A 17,300-nucleotide genomic window follows, 5' to 3' on the forward strand; every position below is an offset into this window, starting at 1 on the left:
ACAGGGTGGAACTAAATTACAGCAATAGGGCATGCAGATAAAGAAACTGGAAATTCTTTAAAGCACTTGAAAGACCACCAAAATGTGAAGCACGGCTACGTGAAGGATTTTTGTTTGGGGTTTTTGGGGGGAGAGGTATTTTTACACAAACTTGCACTGGGATGGAATGGTTCTTTAAACACAAACATAGGCTGTGTAGTGCGTGGCCAGCTTCCGCATACTGAAGAACTGCATTGTGTGGGTGCAGGTCTACTAAGTACGCAGCAACTCTATTTAGGATGAAGTAAATCTGTCTGTGCAGACAAGCCTGTAAAACAGTCTAAAGTATCCCTGTTTGGGTGTATTGGCACTGCTGAGGTTTCTAGCTATAAAGTCATACTTGGCTTGTAACAGATGGTGTTTATTGTTTGGGTTTTTTAAAGGTATTATTATTTTTCCCCAGGTTACAACAAAACTTTTACAGTTTCTCTAGAAAGAACAGAATCTCATCAATTGAAGGAAGTGGCTTTTATGAATCTTGGTAGGTTACTTGTGTTACTTCCCTGTGTGACTGCCATTCTCTGTCCCCAGTAGGGAGACAAATGGCTAACCTTTCTCTAGAAGGAAAGGATTTTTTTTCTTGACTTTAAGTAGTTGCGTTATTTTGCTGCTTTTTTTGCTTAACTTTTATATTTGGCATTTGATACTGCAATACCTCATTATTAGTAAGCAACTTCCTCTGAAACTGCCTTAGAATCTGCTCTGGAGATCAGCTGCTGAGTTCTTGACTGTCTCAAAGCCTCTTGAATCCTCCCCTGGAAACCCAAATGTATTGCTAGCGTTTCCTGTGTTAATAAAACAGCAGCTTTTAATTAACTCCTTTTATATTTCCTAGATATAATTAATTCCATCAGAGAGAAGTGGGCCAAGATGAGAATCGTGAAACAGCCTCTTAAAGCAAATAAGTGAACAAGTGCTGAACTGACCCCTGTTATTTCTTTAAATAGGCAATTATGTGGCTGCTTATTTGCCTGGCCAGTTCCTGCACCTCCTGAATATTCAGCATCCTGACCTGCTGTGCTATAGTTTATTTCTGACAGGTACAGTAAGACTGCTGCTTGAAGCAATTTTATTGTTGTAGTAGAAATTTGTTCAAATCTCTTTACATGAAAGTTGTATTTCTCAATGTTTGCTTTTTGGCACGTGTTCTGAAGGAGGAGAGAGATTGAAAAAAAATAAGAATGGCGGTTTTGCCACTTTCCATTTTGAAAAGAATCTGAAGTGACACTTCATAGTTCATCTATTACGTACTTCTAGTTTGTTATGAAATGGAAGACCTTTCACTGAATTTGAAATTCTTTGCCTTGGTTTCATAGTTTCCCTTCCCCCATCTTTGCACATGCTTCTCCGTCCTCCACTGTTCTCAAATTTCACATGGAGATGTAAATTTGATTTTACATTTCCTTCCTCCAATTGAGTTGCTCTAAATGTGTGTGTTTGGAGGGTGTGGGGAGAGGAAATCTGTGTTTCCTTCACCTGATCAGGCTGATGCAATTTGATTTAGTCTCATCTGAGAGGCACGTTATTTCATTTCCAACAAACGTGTCTTTGTGGGAAGTGGGTTATTTTTGGAAGTGGGGGGCCTTTGTTCTGACTGGATGAAGGAGAGGTAAGTAGTGGGAACTGGTACAGGGATAGCATCACAGGAAGCTAATAACTGTTGTATATACATAATGAAATACTATTCTGCTAGAAATGAGTGGAAAGCATCACTGTTGTATGATGGGCCTGATTTCTCTTATGCAAAGGGTCTGGAATCCTACTGTGTAGTAGTGTGGTGGTGAGCCTTAGTGGTAGCATAAATAAAGTGGTTTTGATCTGATGCTTCAATCAGTAATCATAGAGTAGAACCTTCCTGTTCTGGCCACTGGGATTGATGGTAAGAGATCCACCAATGTAAGTGTGTGTCATGATTCTGCATGTGAGCAGTTCTGAACTGTACCAATACGCTTAGGTGCTAATTTGAGCACTGAATCTCCATTACTTGTGCCTTTCTCTGTTCCATCCTATGTACTCTGATTTGCCCTATGACGGCATTTTGAGCCTCAAATCTGTACACCTTCTCTGCTTCAGCAGTAGGGAAGGGGAGAACTGAGTATGGACTGTGTTCCTCACTTACTTCCTTTGCCCAGCCAGCACCATTCCTCCTCCTCTTCAGCATAATGCCAGGGCAGCTAGTACAAGAGACAGACTGTTTCTTACTGCTGGGGACCTGGGAATCTGAAGAGAAATACTGGTAGCAGCCAAATTTTATGTTCTTAGTCCTTTTTATTCTCAAACCAATGTTCTTCAGGTGAGGATGCAAGAATTGACATGTTGCAAAACTGCTCCATCCGATCCCCACTTGTGTCAACAGTCTTGGATTGCCACGTAGGAAGTATGTATGCTGTAAGCATCAGTGACAGTGCCTTACTACGGTTCCTACAGAACAGCAAACGAGACAGCGAGAGATTGGCAGCTCTACATTGTGCTCTGTTGTACTTCCAACACACAGAAGACTTGGAAATGCAGGTGGGAAAAGACCCTCCTCTTAAGTTTTTTCAGTGACTGATGTCTTATACAAAGCAGGGTCAGGGCATAAATGATACCAGCCAAAGAAGAAAAGTCCTCATTCATATGTACCTTTTAGCAGTGCCATGAGGCTCATCAGCTGGGCTGCCCAAACTGCTTTATGGGTCACGGCTGTCCTGAAAACATTTATCTCTCTATCACTACTTCATGCAAAGTGTTGCTACCAAAACCAAAGTTTCTACAGTCTCTTACAACACATGCTTAAACAGAGAGATGTGACAAACTCCCACATTTTCATTCTGACAGATTATTTGGTGGATTTCTGAGAACCTGTCAACATGTCATTCTTTTGACCCCATTCAAGAATTTATCATTGGTAGGTATTTCTTTTCCCGCATGCTGAATTTTCCCGCATACCCTAGTTGTGACTCAAGGAGAAGCCACAATGTCACAAACTTAACTCTTCTTTCCAAACTTTCTGGTTATGATTTATGTTAACTGACCTGCATTTTGTGGTGTTAGAGACAATATCAGTAGTTTAGAAGGTACATAGATCTCTCAAAATTGGATTGGCAGTAAAACTTTTCAAATGCATTATTCTGTCTAGTGGGACAAATAGATTTATCATTATTTTAGGTCACTGGAGAGCAAATTCTCCATCTGGCTGCTGTCTTGGATATCTGGGATGTAAATAATTGAGTTTGGAGTGGAGGAACAAATCTCCTCTAGCCCAGCCCAAACCATTTTTTCATAAGGATTTGGTATATCATGATATTCTCTTCTAATAGCTGATTCCTCAGCCTAACCGGTGCATGTCCTGTGCCCTGAGCCTTTGTACAAAGGACCCCTGCAGTGCTGAGCTGTAGCCAAGCAGCTGACCTGGCCCTGCAGCCATCTGGACTTCTCTTCCTCCTTTTGTGCACAGAATGGGACCAGTTCCACCATGGAGGAAGCTGTTTCAGAGACAGCAGCAGGATTTGTCCCTAAAAAAGTGTTAGATAAGGAACTGACTGAAGCCTGCTCTTGTTAACTGATAGTTTATACAATCTTGCCCTTAAAAAACTTTTTGCATTGCATTCAGCCTCCCTGTACTGCAGAATGTGTCCAGAAACTCACAACCTGGATAAACTTTTGCCCTACACGTCACTGCTTGACTGGATTGGGGTAAGATAACAACTGGTACTTTAATTAATAGCTAGGAGGAGTCTTATTTTTTCTCCTTTAACTTGATTGTCTTATCTTTTCATAGACATGCTCTAAATCCATATCTGTGCTTTATGCCCATTTTATTTTGTCAAGTCTTAACCTTAGTGGTGTTTTCCATGAGTCCCATTTGTTTTTGTCAACAAATAAAAGCATTTCTAAAACAAGAACGGCGACTATAATGGAATGGGTGATTAAATCCTTCGGTTTTCATAGTGAGGTATTAATTTATTGCTTATCGTATGAGGTTTATAATGAATACAAAATATATTTAACAAGCAAAACCATGCAGTTATTTCCAAGACAAACAGTATCAGTAGAGTTAAGATTTATGAATAAGTTTGCAGAAGTAAAATAACTTCAGGCAAGAGCCTACAGTTAGAGCAAATAGCTTATTTTAATTTCTCTGATCCGACACTGTTCTAATTTGTTATCTTTTTTTAAGTGAGACGAATGAGAGAAACATCTTCTGTGTTTCTTTTTGGCAAAACTGAATGTACAGTTTTGGCTAGCTAGCTAGTTTCACAAAGGAAATAGGTAATGGAGATTCACTTAGATACCTGAACGGGCCCATGTTTTCTGCTAAATGATTTGTATTCTTATCTGTATTTATAGATTATTCCTGGAGTAACATGTGCAACAGAAATTATTTCTCTACCAGTGTTGGAGGTAAGTTCCAGTATGAAACCACATTCATATTTGCAGGTTAGGAGCTTTTTTTTTGTGGGGTGCGGGTGTGCTAAATACTAATGAAGCAGTGTCCCCACAGCTCTATCCAAATGAATAGAACATTGCCCTGTTTGAAATGTCTTATGCATTGACTAAAATACCAGCTATTCAGACTGATGCTTGCTTGCTCAAAGATGCATTTTTTCACTTTTCTGAAGAGCCGTCTTCCATTCAACGGGGAAGGTCTTCCAAGAATTAATTCTTGATAGATTTGATTGATATCTCTTCATTTTGTGTCTTCATTAGCTGGAGGTAAACTTGGCACAACAGATGTGTAGGATTTCTACATATGTCTATGTATATCCACTTTGAGAGATACTTCACTGTGCTGCCATTGGTACCAGTGGTTCACGACCCTCTCACTTTGTTTTGTCCAGAGCATCATGTGATTGCACTGATGTCAGGTCTTTGGCTACCTAAATCTAGACAAATTCCTGCACGGCCTGGAAAAGGTAGTGAGCTGGATGGGGAGAGCACATGCTGTTTGGGTAGGAAATTGTACTTTCCATTGAAAACAACATGAATGATTCTTCCCGTTCTTCCATTCCACTCCCTCAGCTCCAGTTCAGAGAAATACTTGAAATTTTCCTACATGTTCCCCTACAAAATCTGAAAGAGGCTTTTAATAAGCAGCCTGTTGTGAAGGGCTAATGGGAAAAGCCAGAGCTCGAACCCAAGAGTACCAGGAACACGTGGGAGTAGGCTCTGGATACATGACAATATTGTTTCATGTAGCACTTTAAAGAGGTGAGAGTCTGTTTTCTTCCCCAGTGCTTATAATTAGCTCATAAAACTTCAGCATTCACAAAATCTTTTAAAATCAGTGAAATTACCCACTGCTTACTCACTCCACAATGCAGCATCACAGCAGTGCTGCTGCAGATTCACATGGCTGCTGTCAGGGAATCGGGCTTTGCATGCTTTGCTTGAGGAGGCTGCCCTGAGAGCTGGGACACCCGGGAAAATCAGATCTTGAGAAAATTTTTTGCTAGATAATCCCTGTAATTCACTGAGGTCAAAGTTAGCAGGCCTTTAATTTGTCTGAGATTGAACCTCAAGTCCCTGGGGGCAAATGCCTTTAGCAGCTATACTTCCTGATTGTGGAACTCATTTCCTATTTCTGTCTGAAACCTAAACAGATTGAAAAGGTCAGAGTTGAACTAAAGACAAATATTTCCTGCTACTTTTGACTGCAAATTGCTCTGACTCTTGAGTGAGGACAAAGATGATAATACACAGGGTAAGGTTTAGTGCTTCGGCTGCTTTGTACCATTCCAGTGACACAAACCCACCATAGCTCGAGTTCAGCTGGCCAGTTGTTGGGGTTTCAGCTGCTGCATGTTGTTGGCATCGCAAGTCAGACCCTGGTGACCAATCTGGTCCTATAAGTAGTACTTTTTTTGCAAAGATTTTATAGCATTTCACAGAAACAATGGTGAATTGTTGCTCTGAGAAGCTTTTTGGAGTTCTCAAGCCCATGAATTGTTGAGAGCCTTTGGGAGGGCTATGTCCATATTCACAACAAAAATTGCACTATTTGGGTAACAGGTGTATTTTTATCACTAAATTCCTGTTCAGCAGGAGATACTGAGAGAGTCTGTGAGAAAGGGGGAACAGTCAGAGTCTGATTGTCAAAAAGCTTTACATAAGGATTGTAATTAATAAGAGTCCGTTGTTTTTGTTTTGTTTTTTTTCTCTTTAAACACAGAAACCAAACTTGAAGGGGTGCACATAGGCTTGATGAGAAGGGGAGAAGGAAAAGGGCAGGAGGAAGAAGGGAAGAAAATAGGAGGTCCAGGAGAAGAGTGAAGATGTATAGTGCAAGCAGTTAGAGACCAGCGCAGGAAAAGGCAGCCTCTCCCCCATGCTGTGCTGAGCCACTGGGGTGAAGAGTGATGTTTTAAGGAGTAGGTGCCTGTGTAGCTACATAGTTAGTTACATGGCTCTCCAAATACCTTCACTGCTGGGGACGCATAGCACTACAGTTCCCAGGGAGAGCACATGTGTCTCTTAAAGGTCATTGGTACCCTGTGTCCTTTCAGAGGGGTGTAGCAGAGAGCTCTCTCTGTCTTCAGTTAAAACAATACTACTTAGGAAGGGCTTTGTGGGAGCCTTTCTTGCAACCTGGTAAGGCCTTGCTTTGACTTCTGGTAATAGAATGTCTTTTAGGTGTTCGTGCTTAGGTATTAATTCCTGACTCTCTAGAAATGTCTGCAAAATAAACACCACCTAAGATGAAGAAGCCTTCTCTTTCTAGTCCTTGCCCTGGTGATCCTCAAGAAATAGCATCTATAATTAAAATAATCCTTTATTTTAAACTTTTGACTTTTTAATGAGATCTAATATGGTGCAGGTTTTCAGTGGTGTCTGCTTTTAATTCTGAAGTCTACCACTTCCTGTTGCAGACTCAGTATATGAAAGAAACTTGCTGTCTTGCTTCCCCACTACCACACATCAAACAAAATCCAGTGTGGCCTGAATGTAATTTTGCAGTGGTGGTGCTGTCGCAGTTGCATAAATTGGTCACTAGATGATACCCTTACGCTATATTATTGGTACTTCTCTGATTTCATATTGGTAATACTTAGGCAACATACTGCAGTAGTAGGTTGTGGATCTTTTTAGTTAGCTCCAGCAGGTTGAACATATGGTGCCTAGTTTCCAGCTGCTAAATATAACTAACATGAAGCAAAAAAAGATTTATTTTTCTCTGCTGGAGCTACAACAATAAAGCAACAATCAGCACTGGCAGCAAGAGAGGAGCGGCTGGCAGGATTGAATCTCTGCAATTTATTTTCCTTGGCAAATTGTAGTTTATAGTAGGAAGTGGTTTTAAAGGCTTCTGATGTTTTCTTCTAAAGTTATTGTCACTGTAGAGAAGTAGGGGAGAGAGCAAAATCCAACATGTTAATGCAAGATGGAGGAATGTTGTGAACTCAAACTTTCTTAAAAATGTCACTACTGTAGTGTCTGTATGGGAAGGTAAATGTATATAAAGAGATGCAAGAACAGCTAGTGACATCTCTTCTTCCTTAAAACTGCCAAAAATAATTGCCTTAATCTCATCTTTTACTCAGCAGCGATCACATCACTCCCCTTTTATAAACAGTGGCTTCAAATCTTTATACCCAGTCCAAGAACTAGCTCAGGAAACCAGTGTGTGTTTGTTTGTGTTTTCCTCCTGTCTGTTCACAGCTGAGTTTAAATTAATTTCAGTATTAGAGTCAAAGGCTTTAGAATTGCTATGGAAATGTTTGGATTTTGTTTCTTTTCTGGGATGAGGCACTGTTACTTGAGGTTGGATGTTTGCAATTTAAGTATTAATGCAGCTTGAAAATAGTGGCAGCCTGCAGCTGCTGGGGTCATGTTGGTGTTCCTCTATTTGGAACTACTAGAAACCCGGAATGGGGTTTGACTAAATGTAAACATTTACATTTAAGTCAGTTGCCTAAGGCTCCTTTTACAGTCAGCGGAAGTCTAGACAATATGGCCAGTGTAGTCTGTGGTGCAGTTCTTCCCATCCCATCCCATCCCAAACATCTGAAACAGGTCAGATGAATTATGACCTGTAAGTACTCATTTCTTCTCAGTGACATAAAAGGATCCTGAGGTGGCAAAGTATCTGCATTACAGGCACCAAATTTTGACCTCACATTTAAGTAAGTGCTACCCCTGCTGGCAAATCAAGGAAACTAAAGTACTGGAAAAATAGTGTAACTGCTTTTGTTTAACTTTTTTCACTTTGTTATGAAGCTACATTAATTGCATTTCTTTCCAACCACTCAGTGGGAGGGTGATTAGGTAGTTCTTTAAGAGTGCAGCCTGTTATTCATGCTTTCCCTGCAATACTTGCAGTTCCAAAACTCCAAAGGCTTCTGGGAGAAACTCAACTCAAACTTGGAGAGCGTGAAGTATGCAGAGCCACACTTGCATTACCACAATAATGTGCTCAGGAGGGAATGGCGTAATCTTTCTGAAGAGGTAAATATGCATGCACTGAAATGGTCTCCACAGCTGCCTCTGAAGTGGATGTTTTAAAGCCAAACACAGAAGAGTTAGCTTTTTTCATTTGGGGGCTAAAGAAATGGGAATCTAGTTATGAGAAGGGCAAAGATTTGCAGTCATTTTACTTATAAGGTGATTGCCTGTTAGTCTTATTCTGTTAATGCAAGAAACTAAACAAAAGCAGAACTTGTATGTAGCTGTATTGTCATGTAAGTTAGATGTGTGTGAGTGCCTATGAGCATGGGTAGTTGGAAGGTGGGTTGAAGCCCCACTGTGCATTATTTCCATTCAAAGGGAAAACCAGCTTCATTTCTCATCTGCATTTTATCAGAGTATCTTAATTGGCCTTCTAGTTTGTTCATTTGGGGGTTTTTGTTTGTTTACAAACTAGGGAGAGGAGAGAAGAACCACAGCATATTTGAGGAATATTTTTGAAAATGCCAAAAAGTAGGTACCATTTTATATTTACCCTTTCTTGTTTTTTTGAATTATGCTGAAGAATTTAATGTGCCATTTCAATAGTTGACTATGTATCTGATTAGGTATCTTAAAGAAGATTATCCAGCTGAAAATCAATTATTGGAATCCTTGTAATCTCTACAGCATGATCTGAAATATCCAGGCCTCTAGAGCTAGGGAATTTATGGTAGACATGAAGAGTTATTCTTATGCAACCCAGACAGATAGAACTTCTTTTAATGCTATTTAATATCTTTACTAAATGTAGTCACATGTACAGTTCTTGGATTTCTTTAGCTGTCTTTGAAAGATCAAAGGGTCATTTAAGCTTTTTAATGTCATTATGAAATCCTTTAGAGTAATGCATATGAAACAAGCTGATTTTTGTTTCAAAACCCAGGGTGCTTTCTCATCTGAACACTTGGGACTCTGGTAAGTAAAACTTGTCTTGATGTAGGCCTTAGCTGTAAGGTTGATTAGAATATTTCCATCTAACTGTTGTTGGCTAAAAATAAATTGCTGTGTGTGTTTTCAGCACTGAAGAGTTTGAGGCATTAAGATGAGTGGTTATTAAATTAGAGGATAACTTTCTCTCTGATAGTAGTGGTAGGATCATATAGTGACTAGGAAGTCTTTGAAAATTTCCTAGTTTGTATTGGATCTAACAACATAAGCAGTAAACCTTTGTCTGCCTAAGGATTTCTTCAGGATTTTTCTCCTGGAGCAGAGTATCAATGACACCATGTTACTGTTGAGTCTTGTCCACTTATAGCTGCCTTTGCAACTATAGAACTTGTGTACAGTAGGCGATTGACTGGTGAAAAATTGTGGTGTAGAGAAAGCAAACATATAATGAATTTCCCTAGGCCAGGAATGCTTGAGATTTTGTGATGGTCAGTTCCTCTGTCACAAATAAGTGAAACTGAATTTAGTAGTAAATTATGTTCCAGCTGTTCGCATATCAGTGCCTTCTATGTGCCCTGCCACTGTGCGCTGTGAAGTGATGCTGATATAAGTGCTGCTCGCTCCTTTTATTATGGAGAATTTTCAGTGCATTCATTTCCAGCCCCTAACACCGGTCATCTGCGCCACTGCTGGTTATTGCTATGGGCTCGGACTTTGAGGGACCTTCTGTCAACTTTGCTAGCCTCAGATTTATGTTTTCCAAAGGTGTTTATTGATAAAGAAGTCAGATGTTTAACTGCTACTAGAGGATTTCTAGATAGCTGCCAGCTGGTGACAAGCATCAATATAGTATATCTTCCCTGTAGATTTTTCTTCAGGTCCTTCAAAATCAAGCAACACAGGTTTTTGTGCTCCTAAGTGGTGCAGTAAATATATTTCAAGGTGAGCAAAGATGGCTGGAAAGAACTTTGTAAAAAATTTAGCATTTGCATCTGTAAAATGTTGACTTGATTTTATGCTACATGATGAAATAGGAGATTGTTTTTCTTCCTTTGTTAGTAGACAGGAAGCACTGATTAGGAAATACAGGGTATTAAATTTCACTAGATACTATAACCTCCTTCCATTTAGTTAGAAAATTTGTGTTCTTTTACATAGTGGTCTGCAAATCTGAGTAACAGAAGCAGACGGAGCATGGGAGAGAACCAGGAAAGTGGGAGGTGATTCTGTGGAGTGTTTACTTTGTGTCTAGCCATTTCTTTGGAAAACCCATGTAGCTATTTTGGCTTGCTTGTTTGTAAATGACAAGTTCTAAATAGCATATGCATTTGCACTGGTGTTACCAGAAGGTTCTCCAAGCCTCTTTGCTCTATTGAATCACCACCCTGTGATAACTCTCCCTTAAATATCAAAGAAAAGAGTAATGCAAATGAAGTGTGAAGTGGTGTGGTAGGCGTGTGTTTCCTCTATGCTCAGTGTTAAGCACTTGAGGGAGAAGGTGGCAGATATGGGGTTATTTTCCATTCCTCAGTTCTCTTTTACGCTGTCCTTGAATCTTCAGTACCTTAGTCCTGTAGGTGAGTAGATCACACCACAACTTCTGTTTGTTTGTGTATGTTTCTAAGTACTTTTGAAGCTGGTTGAAGTCTCGTGGTATTTCTATAGTGTCATGTCCTTGAATGATTCTTGCTCTGTTTATTTCAGAGGAAAGGCTAGTACCTCTCTTTCAAGAGGAAGATTATCAGCAGCAATTACTAATGGGACTGGTATGTGCTTTTGTCACAGTGTGCACTAGAGGGCGCGCAACCTCAACAAATGTAAATAGTAAGCTTTATAAGTTCCAGTGCTGAGTAGAAGCTCACTCAAAGTAGCTGTGGAACAAACACGGTATTTCCTAAGTTTTAGAGTTCGTAGTCATGATATCATATCATCTTAACAGGTCGTGATACCATAAGGCATCAGGGAAAAACAGCAATGGAAAGTTGATTTAGCAAAATGCTTTTTGCATACCACTTTTCTTTGGCTAGAAACTGTTATTCAATCCTTCTGGAGTTCATCTTAATCTGTCAGTTATTTTTGGGCTACTTAAAACATGTATAGGTGAATTCCCCATCTACTTCTTCCCTCAAAGAGAAGATCACAGATCTTCTTGCTCCTCAATTTAACACCTTTTTTACTGTCTCCTTTTCCTTCTACCTCACTTCTGGGACTGCTATGGCTATTCTGAGGTCCTTTCCTCTTTTGTACAGTTTTCACTGAACATTTCCCCAAAGGATCTACCATCCTTATGCTTCTGGGCAATAAGTCCTATCTCAAATCCCTACCTGTCCTCCTTCTGTCTAAATACACATCTTCCCTTATCTCTTTTTCTCTTGCTATTAAAACCAAATAAAACTCTTCAGCATGCACTGGAAGGTCTCAGCACTGCATCTGTGAAGAGCATGTCAACACTGTCCTGTCTGTCCAAATCTAAGGCAGATTTTCATTCTTTGCAGTCTTGTCCCAGTGTTTCCAAATTCTGCCTCTCATTCTCTGAAGCTTCTCTACATTCCTTTCCTGTGGTTTATTCAGACAGATCCAAAAAGTAGGTCACTGCTATCCTTTGTCTATGCTTTCCTAATACCTATATTGCTGTCCTGACACATTGAGATTAATCTACTTGTCAACTGCTTGAGACAGAGATTTTAGTTGCCTCAGTTTTTCTCTGAGCTTTGAAACAAATAACACTTCATAGTAATTCTCAGAAAAAAAACCCAGCATCAGAAAGGAGAGGGTAGGGACTGTGATAAGAAACGTGATTTTGAAGAATTTACAATTAAAGTTTAACCTGAAGTTGCCATTAATCACTCAGGTTCTCAGGTTCTTGGCTAGTACTGTAGAACTGTAGAACTGTACTTGTGCTAGTTCTCTATCGTAAAATCCCTCAGGTTTATTTGTATGTAATAAATACTTATATTCTCAGGATTCAGTGTTCATATTAAAATCCTTCTTTCACCCTGTTCACTTTGCTTCACCCAGAGAGATGTAAGAACTGTAAACTTTTTCTATTCAATGTCATTGCAAGTTTAATTTAGCACTTATTTTGCTGAATTTGCACCAAGTAACCATTTTGCGTATTGAGATCTGCTGTTGAATTCAGCCAGCTTGTATGGTAGCTTGGGATCTCACTGTGAACTGGAGTTTTGTAACTGGGAAAGTTTTGTTGTGCTAATTTGTATTGATCGGTCCCTGAACCTGGTGGAGCTTTTGCATCTTTTTGAAGATGCCATAAGGACACTGAATTGTTGGCTTTTTTTCTAGATGGTTGCTCAGCTAAAGGATCACCTTATGAGACATCTACAGTATGTAGGAAAAAAGAAGATTGACCAAATAGTTTTGGATTATGTTGCAAACCTGGTTAGTTTGATTTCGTAGTCACTATTTTGAGCAAGCATGTATTTGCTGGTGGGGAGGGTCTTAGGTATGTATTGTGTGTATATAGCATATGTTTGGTGGGAGGAGATTGTTTTTAAGATTTTTTTAAGTCACTATTTTGAGCAAGCATGTATTTGCTGGTGAGGAGGGTCTTAGGTATGTATTGTGTGTATATAGTGTATGTTTGGTGGGAGGAGATTGTTTTTAAGATGTTTAACCATATTTTGCTGCATAATATTGTTTATATTGGTAAAGGACATAATAATACTTAAATAATATTAAGAAGTAAATAATATTAAGAGAGTTGTGTTGGTCACTCAGAATACAGGAGAAACTGTTCCCTTAACAGTTCCCTTTACAGCTTGTACACATATGGCCTACTCCCAGAATTGAAAATGTGAACTCATCCTGAAAGTTGAAAGAATGGTCTTTAGATCCATTTTGTTTCCTGTAGAATACATTGCTACATGTTTTGAGTAATGAAAGGGCCATCAGGGGAAATACAAATTAAGAGAAAAAGGTTTCTCTTCAATACTCCTACATACTGACTTTGGGCTTTTTGTGAGTGTAACAGGAGGCAGAGTTTTGCCTGAAGAAATCCATATGAACTACAAGGAAAACTTGCTTTCCAAGTTCTTAATTTTCTGTCTTTCATTCTCTTAAAAGAAACTTTAAAAAAAAAAGCTGTAAAAACTGTGACTGTTCTGCATACAAATTATTATACCTGGTTTGGTGTGTCTCAACATCAGATCCTTTAAGTGCAGAATGCAGAGTCCACAAGAGCTCACATGGCAACTAGTAAATCATGTTCTTTGGCTTTGCGCTCACCCAGTCACCTGATTCAGCAGAAACTCCCCACAGTGCTGTTTTCTAGGGATGGAAGTCTCAGGAAACTTTCTTGAGGCTACTGGTGCCTGCATCTTTTCTGAAGTCCTGTGCAAATCAGTTGTGCTGTTGACGTCACAGTGTTCTCTGAACTGCTGCAGCTTCCACTGAAGTTGCTGACTTTTCTATTCAGGCCTCTTGCTATAGCTTGAGAAGTTGTTTTACTGGTAATCAGCTGTCTATTTTCTGTATCTTTTATAGGAAGGAAAGAAAAACTAGTGACTGATTGAAGTAGAAACAGTACAGCATGAACCAAAGCTTTGTATCTGAAAACAGTGCTGAAAGAAGCAAAGTGGAATGTTTATTCTCCTTTCATTCATTTGCCAGTTATCATTTGTTCATTCTTAATATAAACTAAGATTAAAAAAATACTAAAACACCTATACAGCCTTGATCTGCAAGACTAAATTATTGTAGACTAAATCTTAAAATCAAAACAAATCTCAGCTCTCCCCATGAGCAAACTCTTAGCTCTTGGGATTTTTTTTTGTTTTGTTTTTTTAACGTCACTAGAAGCAAGAATTCTGTCAACTCAATTTACAGACTTGTCATTCTTGGAAAAACTACTATGAACAAAGATAATATGTCTCTAAAAATTGCTTCTGCCCTCTGGCTGGCACATCTTAGGTGCCGTTTGGAAATCTTCAGAAATTATTTCATTGTTAGGCTTGGGTTTCCCCTCATCCTAGTCAGAAACTCTTAAACTGTTCTATATCCTAAATGTTTGGAAGTTCTTCAGGGGAATTAATTGTTTTGATTCTTCCAACAGTTTTCTGTAGCATCAGCAGCATGTAGCTGAGCTACTGAAACTAATGAAACAGGAAGAGACTTGAAATGACTTGCTTGTGTGCTTTCATAAAGTATTTTTTTTATTACATTCAGGAGCAAAGGAGTGGCTGAGAATAGGGCTCCATGGTGTTGTAGCCACTGTATGAATGAATTGCAGCTGAGGTCGAAGTAGCCAAGACATGGGAGCATTAACAGTTCCTCATAAAACAACAGACTAGTAGCTGGTTGCTGTCAGGGAAGTGTGTGTATTTGTAGACAGAGAAGTAACGTGGGGAAGTGTGAATGAAATGTCTCACTGGGAATTCTCTTGTTTGCCAAGGAGGTCTGCAGAGCCCGAGTATGCCTCGTTACCAGTTCACATGGCACCTAGCTTGCAGTAATTGCTTGTATGTCCATATTCTCTTTGCCCTGCAAGTTCTTTATCTTAGCTTTGCTACCTATCTGTTTCTCTCATTCTTTTAATTTCAGCAGGGCAGGGAAGGGGGGAAATAACTTACAGAAGCAGGGTGCTTTGCTACCCTGATGGCAAGTGGAAGAGGAGGCAGAGTGAACAGACAGCCTGTGGCACTAGAAAGAGACAGAGCAGAAGAAACTTGAAATTTCTCTGAAAGTTGCTGCAGTGGCTGCACCTTTTTGGCTGATGTCTGTGGCTAGCTATCATCTGATGTAGTCTCAACTGCAGACGAATAGAAGACAGACACCATTTGGATTTGAGCTTCCTCAGAAGGAGGAGGACTGCCTCGTATCCCCCGCACAGGAGAGAATCTGGAAGACAGCAAGACCCTGTCTTACTCCCTGTTCGCCTTTGCCTCTGAGTCTTTTCTTTGGCTGCTTCCATGTCTTTCCTGTAGAAACAGCCACAGGAGCTGAACACTTGTGGTTCCAAATGACTTTAGTGGAACTTCAGTCTACTCAGCACCTTTGCCTGGAAATGCAGATGTTTCAAGACAGCAAGGTGCTTTGCAAGTGTCAGCCTAGGCTCTGCTGCATGCACTCTTGACTGTTGATCATGTTTTCTCTCACTAGTTTAGAGCATGGCAAGGGAAATGGCTTCTGATACTTGCCCAGAAAAACCTCATATTGTACGTCTTTGTTACTAAATGAAAAATGGCTTTGCCATGAAGGTACAGGTTTAGCTCTTAACTTTGTTCCCCTGGAGACCCACTGGCCTTGGAGAGGAAGCTGCCTGTACTCCCTCTACAAAACAGATAATGTTTCCTTTCTCTCATGCATGTTGTCCTGTGTGTTATATACTGAAAGAAGTTTGGGATATGGCTTCTCTTCCTGTATGTATTTTCTATGATGTCCATTATGGCTGATCTCCAAAGTGAGTAGTGCTGTTAGTGAGTGTGTCATGTCACAAGCATGCATGTGTTTAAGATTTAAGTCTGTTGTGATAGCTAGGTTGACACTGACTTAAGAAGGTGTTCTCTTTCTATACCCTGCAAAAGCCGTTCAGTTTGCTATATTGTTAAGCAAAGAATATTGATTCTGGAGTATCATACCCATGAAAACAATATTTGTTGCACAAATAATGAGAGGTGATTCTGGAGTTTGTAAGGAGCTTCCCTTCACCTCAGCCCTGATCTTCAGATCCAGCTGTATCTCCTAATGCAGAGGCCTTAGCTGCACCCTGTGTGCTGGCCAGAGATGAAAGTCATTCCGGCAGCAGGTGCGGTTCTTGTGACCCTTCTCTGAAAACTGGAAATCACTCATTTCCTGGAAAATGAGTGGAGAAAACTTGCCATACTCCAGAGAGATTAAACTGGAGCTTTCCACTGCATCCAGAAAACATGAAGATGGAAAGTATTAGGTGGTTATTCTGCGTCAGGTAGCTGTGCAAGGCTGGATGGAGTGGTGGAGGGAAAAGGTGCTACCTCATAGAGGTACCTTGGCCAAGGTACAGAGGACAGCACTCAGGAGCATTACTGAAAACCAGTATTCCTGTTCTGACCCTTGCATAAGAACCTCTCTGTGTCCTGTTTCTCTCTTGCTCGGAGCCTGTGATAAGTTAGAGGTTGGAGGGGACAGAGCCTATGAGGAGAAAAGAGAGAGAGTGGAGAAAAGGATTCCTGGATTCTGGCGACGTTAGGGGGAAAAGGGTTTGTAACTTCTGTGAAACAGGGGTCAGACTTGCTTTCCGAGAGTTTCCTGGGATTGATAGATCAGTGCGCTTTGAGCCCCAGAGATAAAAGGCATAGAGGAAGTCTCTCAGTTCTGATACTGAGATATGGAAGTGGTTGCACGTGACAACCGTGAGGGGCCAGCTAGAGGAAGTTATTTCAACTCTTTTTATGCATGGTTTCTCTCAGCTGCAGAAGCTTAGAAGGCCCAAGTGGGAACAGGGCTTGTGGCTTTTGTATGCTGACAGTCTGTACTGGAGGTCAGACTGGGAGTGCAGAGAAGCAACAACATGGGCCAGGGGATTGTTTTACTTCACTATGGACAAAAAGGAAACTCAGTAGAGGAGAAGAGGCATTTGCTTGTCTCATCTTTCCTCCTTGCCAGGCCTAGATTCGTGATTCCTCCTGCAGGCTTTTTTCAGTAAACTAAGTATTCTGCTGTCTCCAGCATCATCCAGTTTTGTCTGGGCCCTAGGGACCTTTCCTTGCCAAATGCTTAGCCACATGGACATGCAGGTTTTGTTTTCATGGCAAACAGATTTTTGAGAACTTGATGCAAGAGCATGAGCTCAGTTGATCCCCAAGAAGCACGACGTGTTAAGATGCTGCATATTTTGCACAGTGCTTTGATGAGCTGGAAGCACTTACTTTAAACTTCTGGAATAGGGCAATTCAGTTACAATTCAAATTTTAATCCATTTTATGCTTTAAGCCCCTAGGGGGAAAAAAAAAGATAAA

General features: G+C 40.2%; 1 protein-coding gene across 2 annotated transcripts in view; it reads left to right on the forward strand.

Moving 5' to 3' along the window:
• Nucleotides 1-17,300, forward strand: part of GSAP (gamma-secretase activating protein) — a 52,172-nt gene that overhangs the window by 24,567 nt on the left and 10,305 nt on the right. For both annotated transcript variants that reach the window (XM_075706587.1, XM_075706589.1), the window contains 11 exons: nt 443-520; nt 987-1,079; nt 2,333-2,550; nt 2,857-2,926; nt 3,632-3,714; nt 4,369-4,422; nt 8,338-8,463; nt 8,879-8,934; nt 9,347-9,378; nt 11,056-11,117; nt 12,652-12,747. In XM_075706587.1, the coding sequence (XP_075562702.1) occupies nt 443-520; nt 987-1,079; nt 2,333-2,550; nt 2,857-2,926; nt 3,632-3,714; nt 4,369-4,422; nt 8,338-8,463; nt 8,879-8,934; nt 9,347-9,378; nt 11,056-11,117; nt 12,652-12,747 (968 nt within the window). The remainder of the gene's footprint in view (nt 1-442; nt 521-986; nt 1,080-2,332; nt 2,551-2,856; nt 2,927-3,631; nt 3,715-4,368; nt 4,423-8,337; nt 8,464-8,878; nt 8,935-9,346; nt 9,379-11,055; nt 11,118-12,651; nt 12,748-17,300) is intronic.

Source organism: Pelecanus crispus, chromosome 1, assembly GCF_030463565.1.
Source record: "Pelecanus crispus isolate bPelCri1 chromosome 1, bPelCri1.pri, whole genome shotgun sequence".
NCBI classification, from domain to species: domain Eukaryota; kingdom Metazoa; phylum Chordata; class Aves; order Pelecaniformes; family Pelecanidae; genus Pelecanus; species Pelecanus crispus.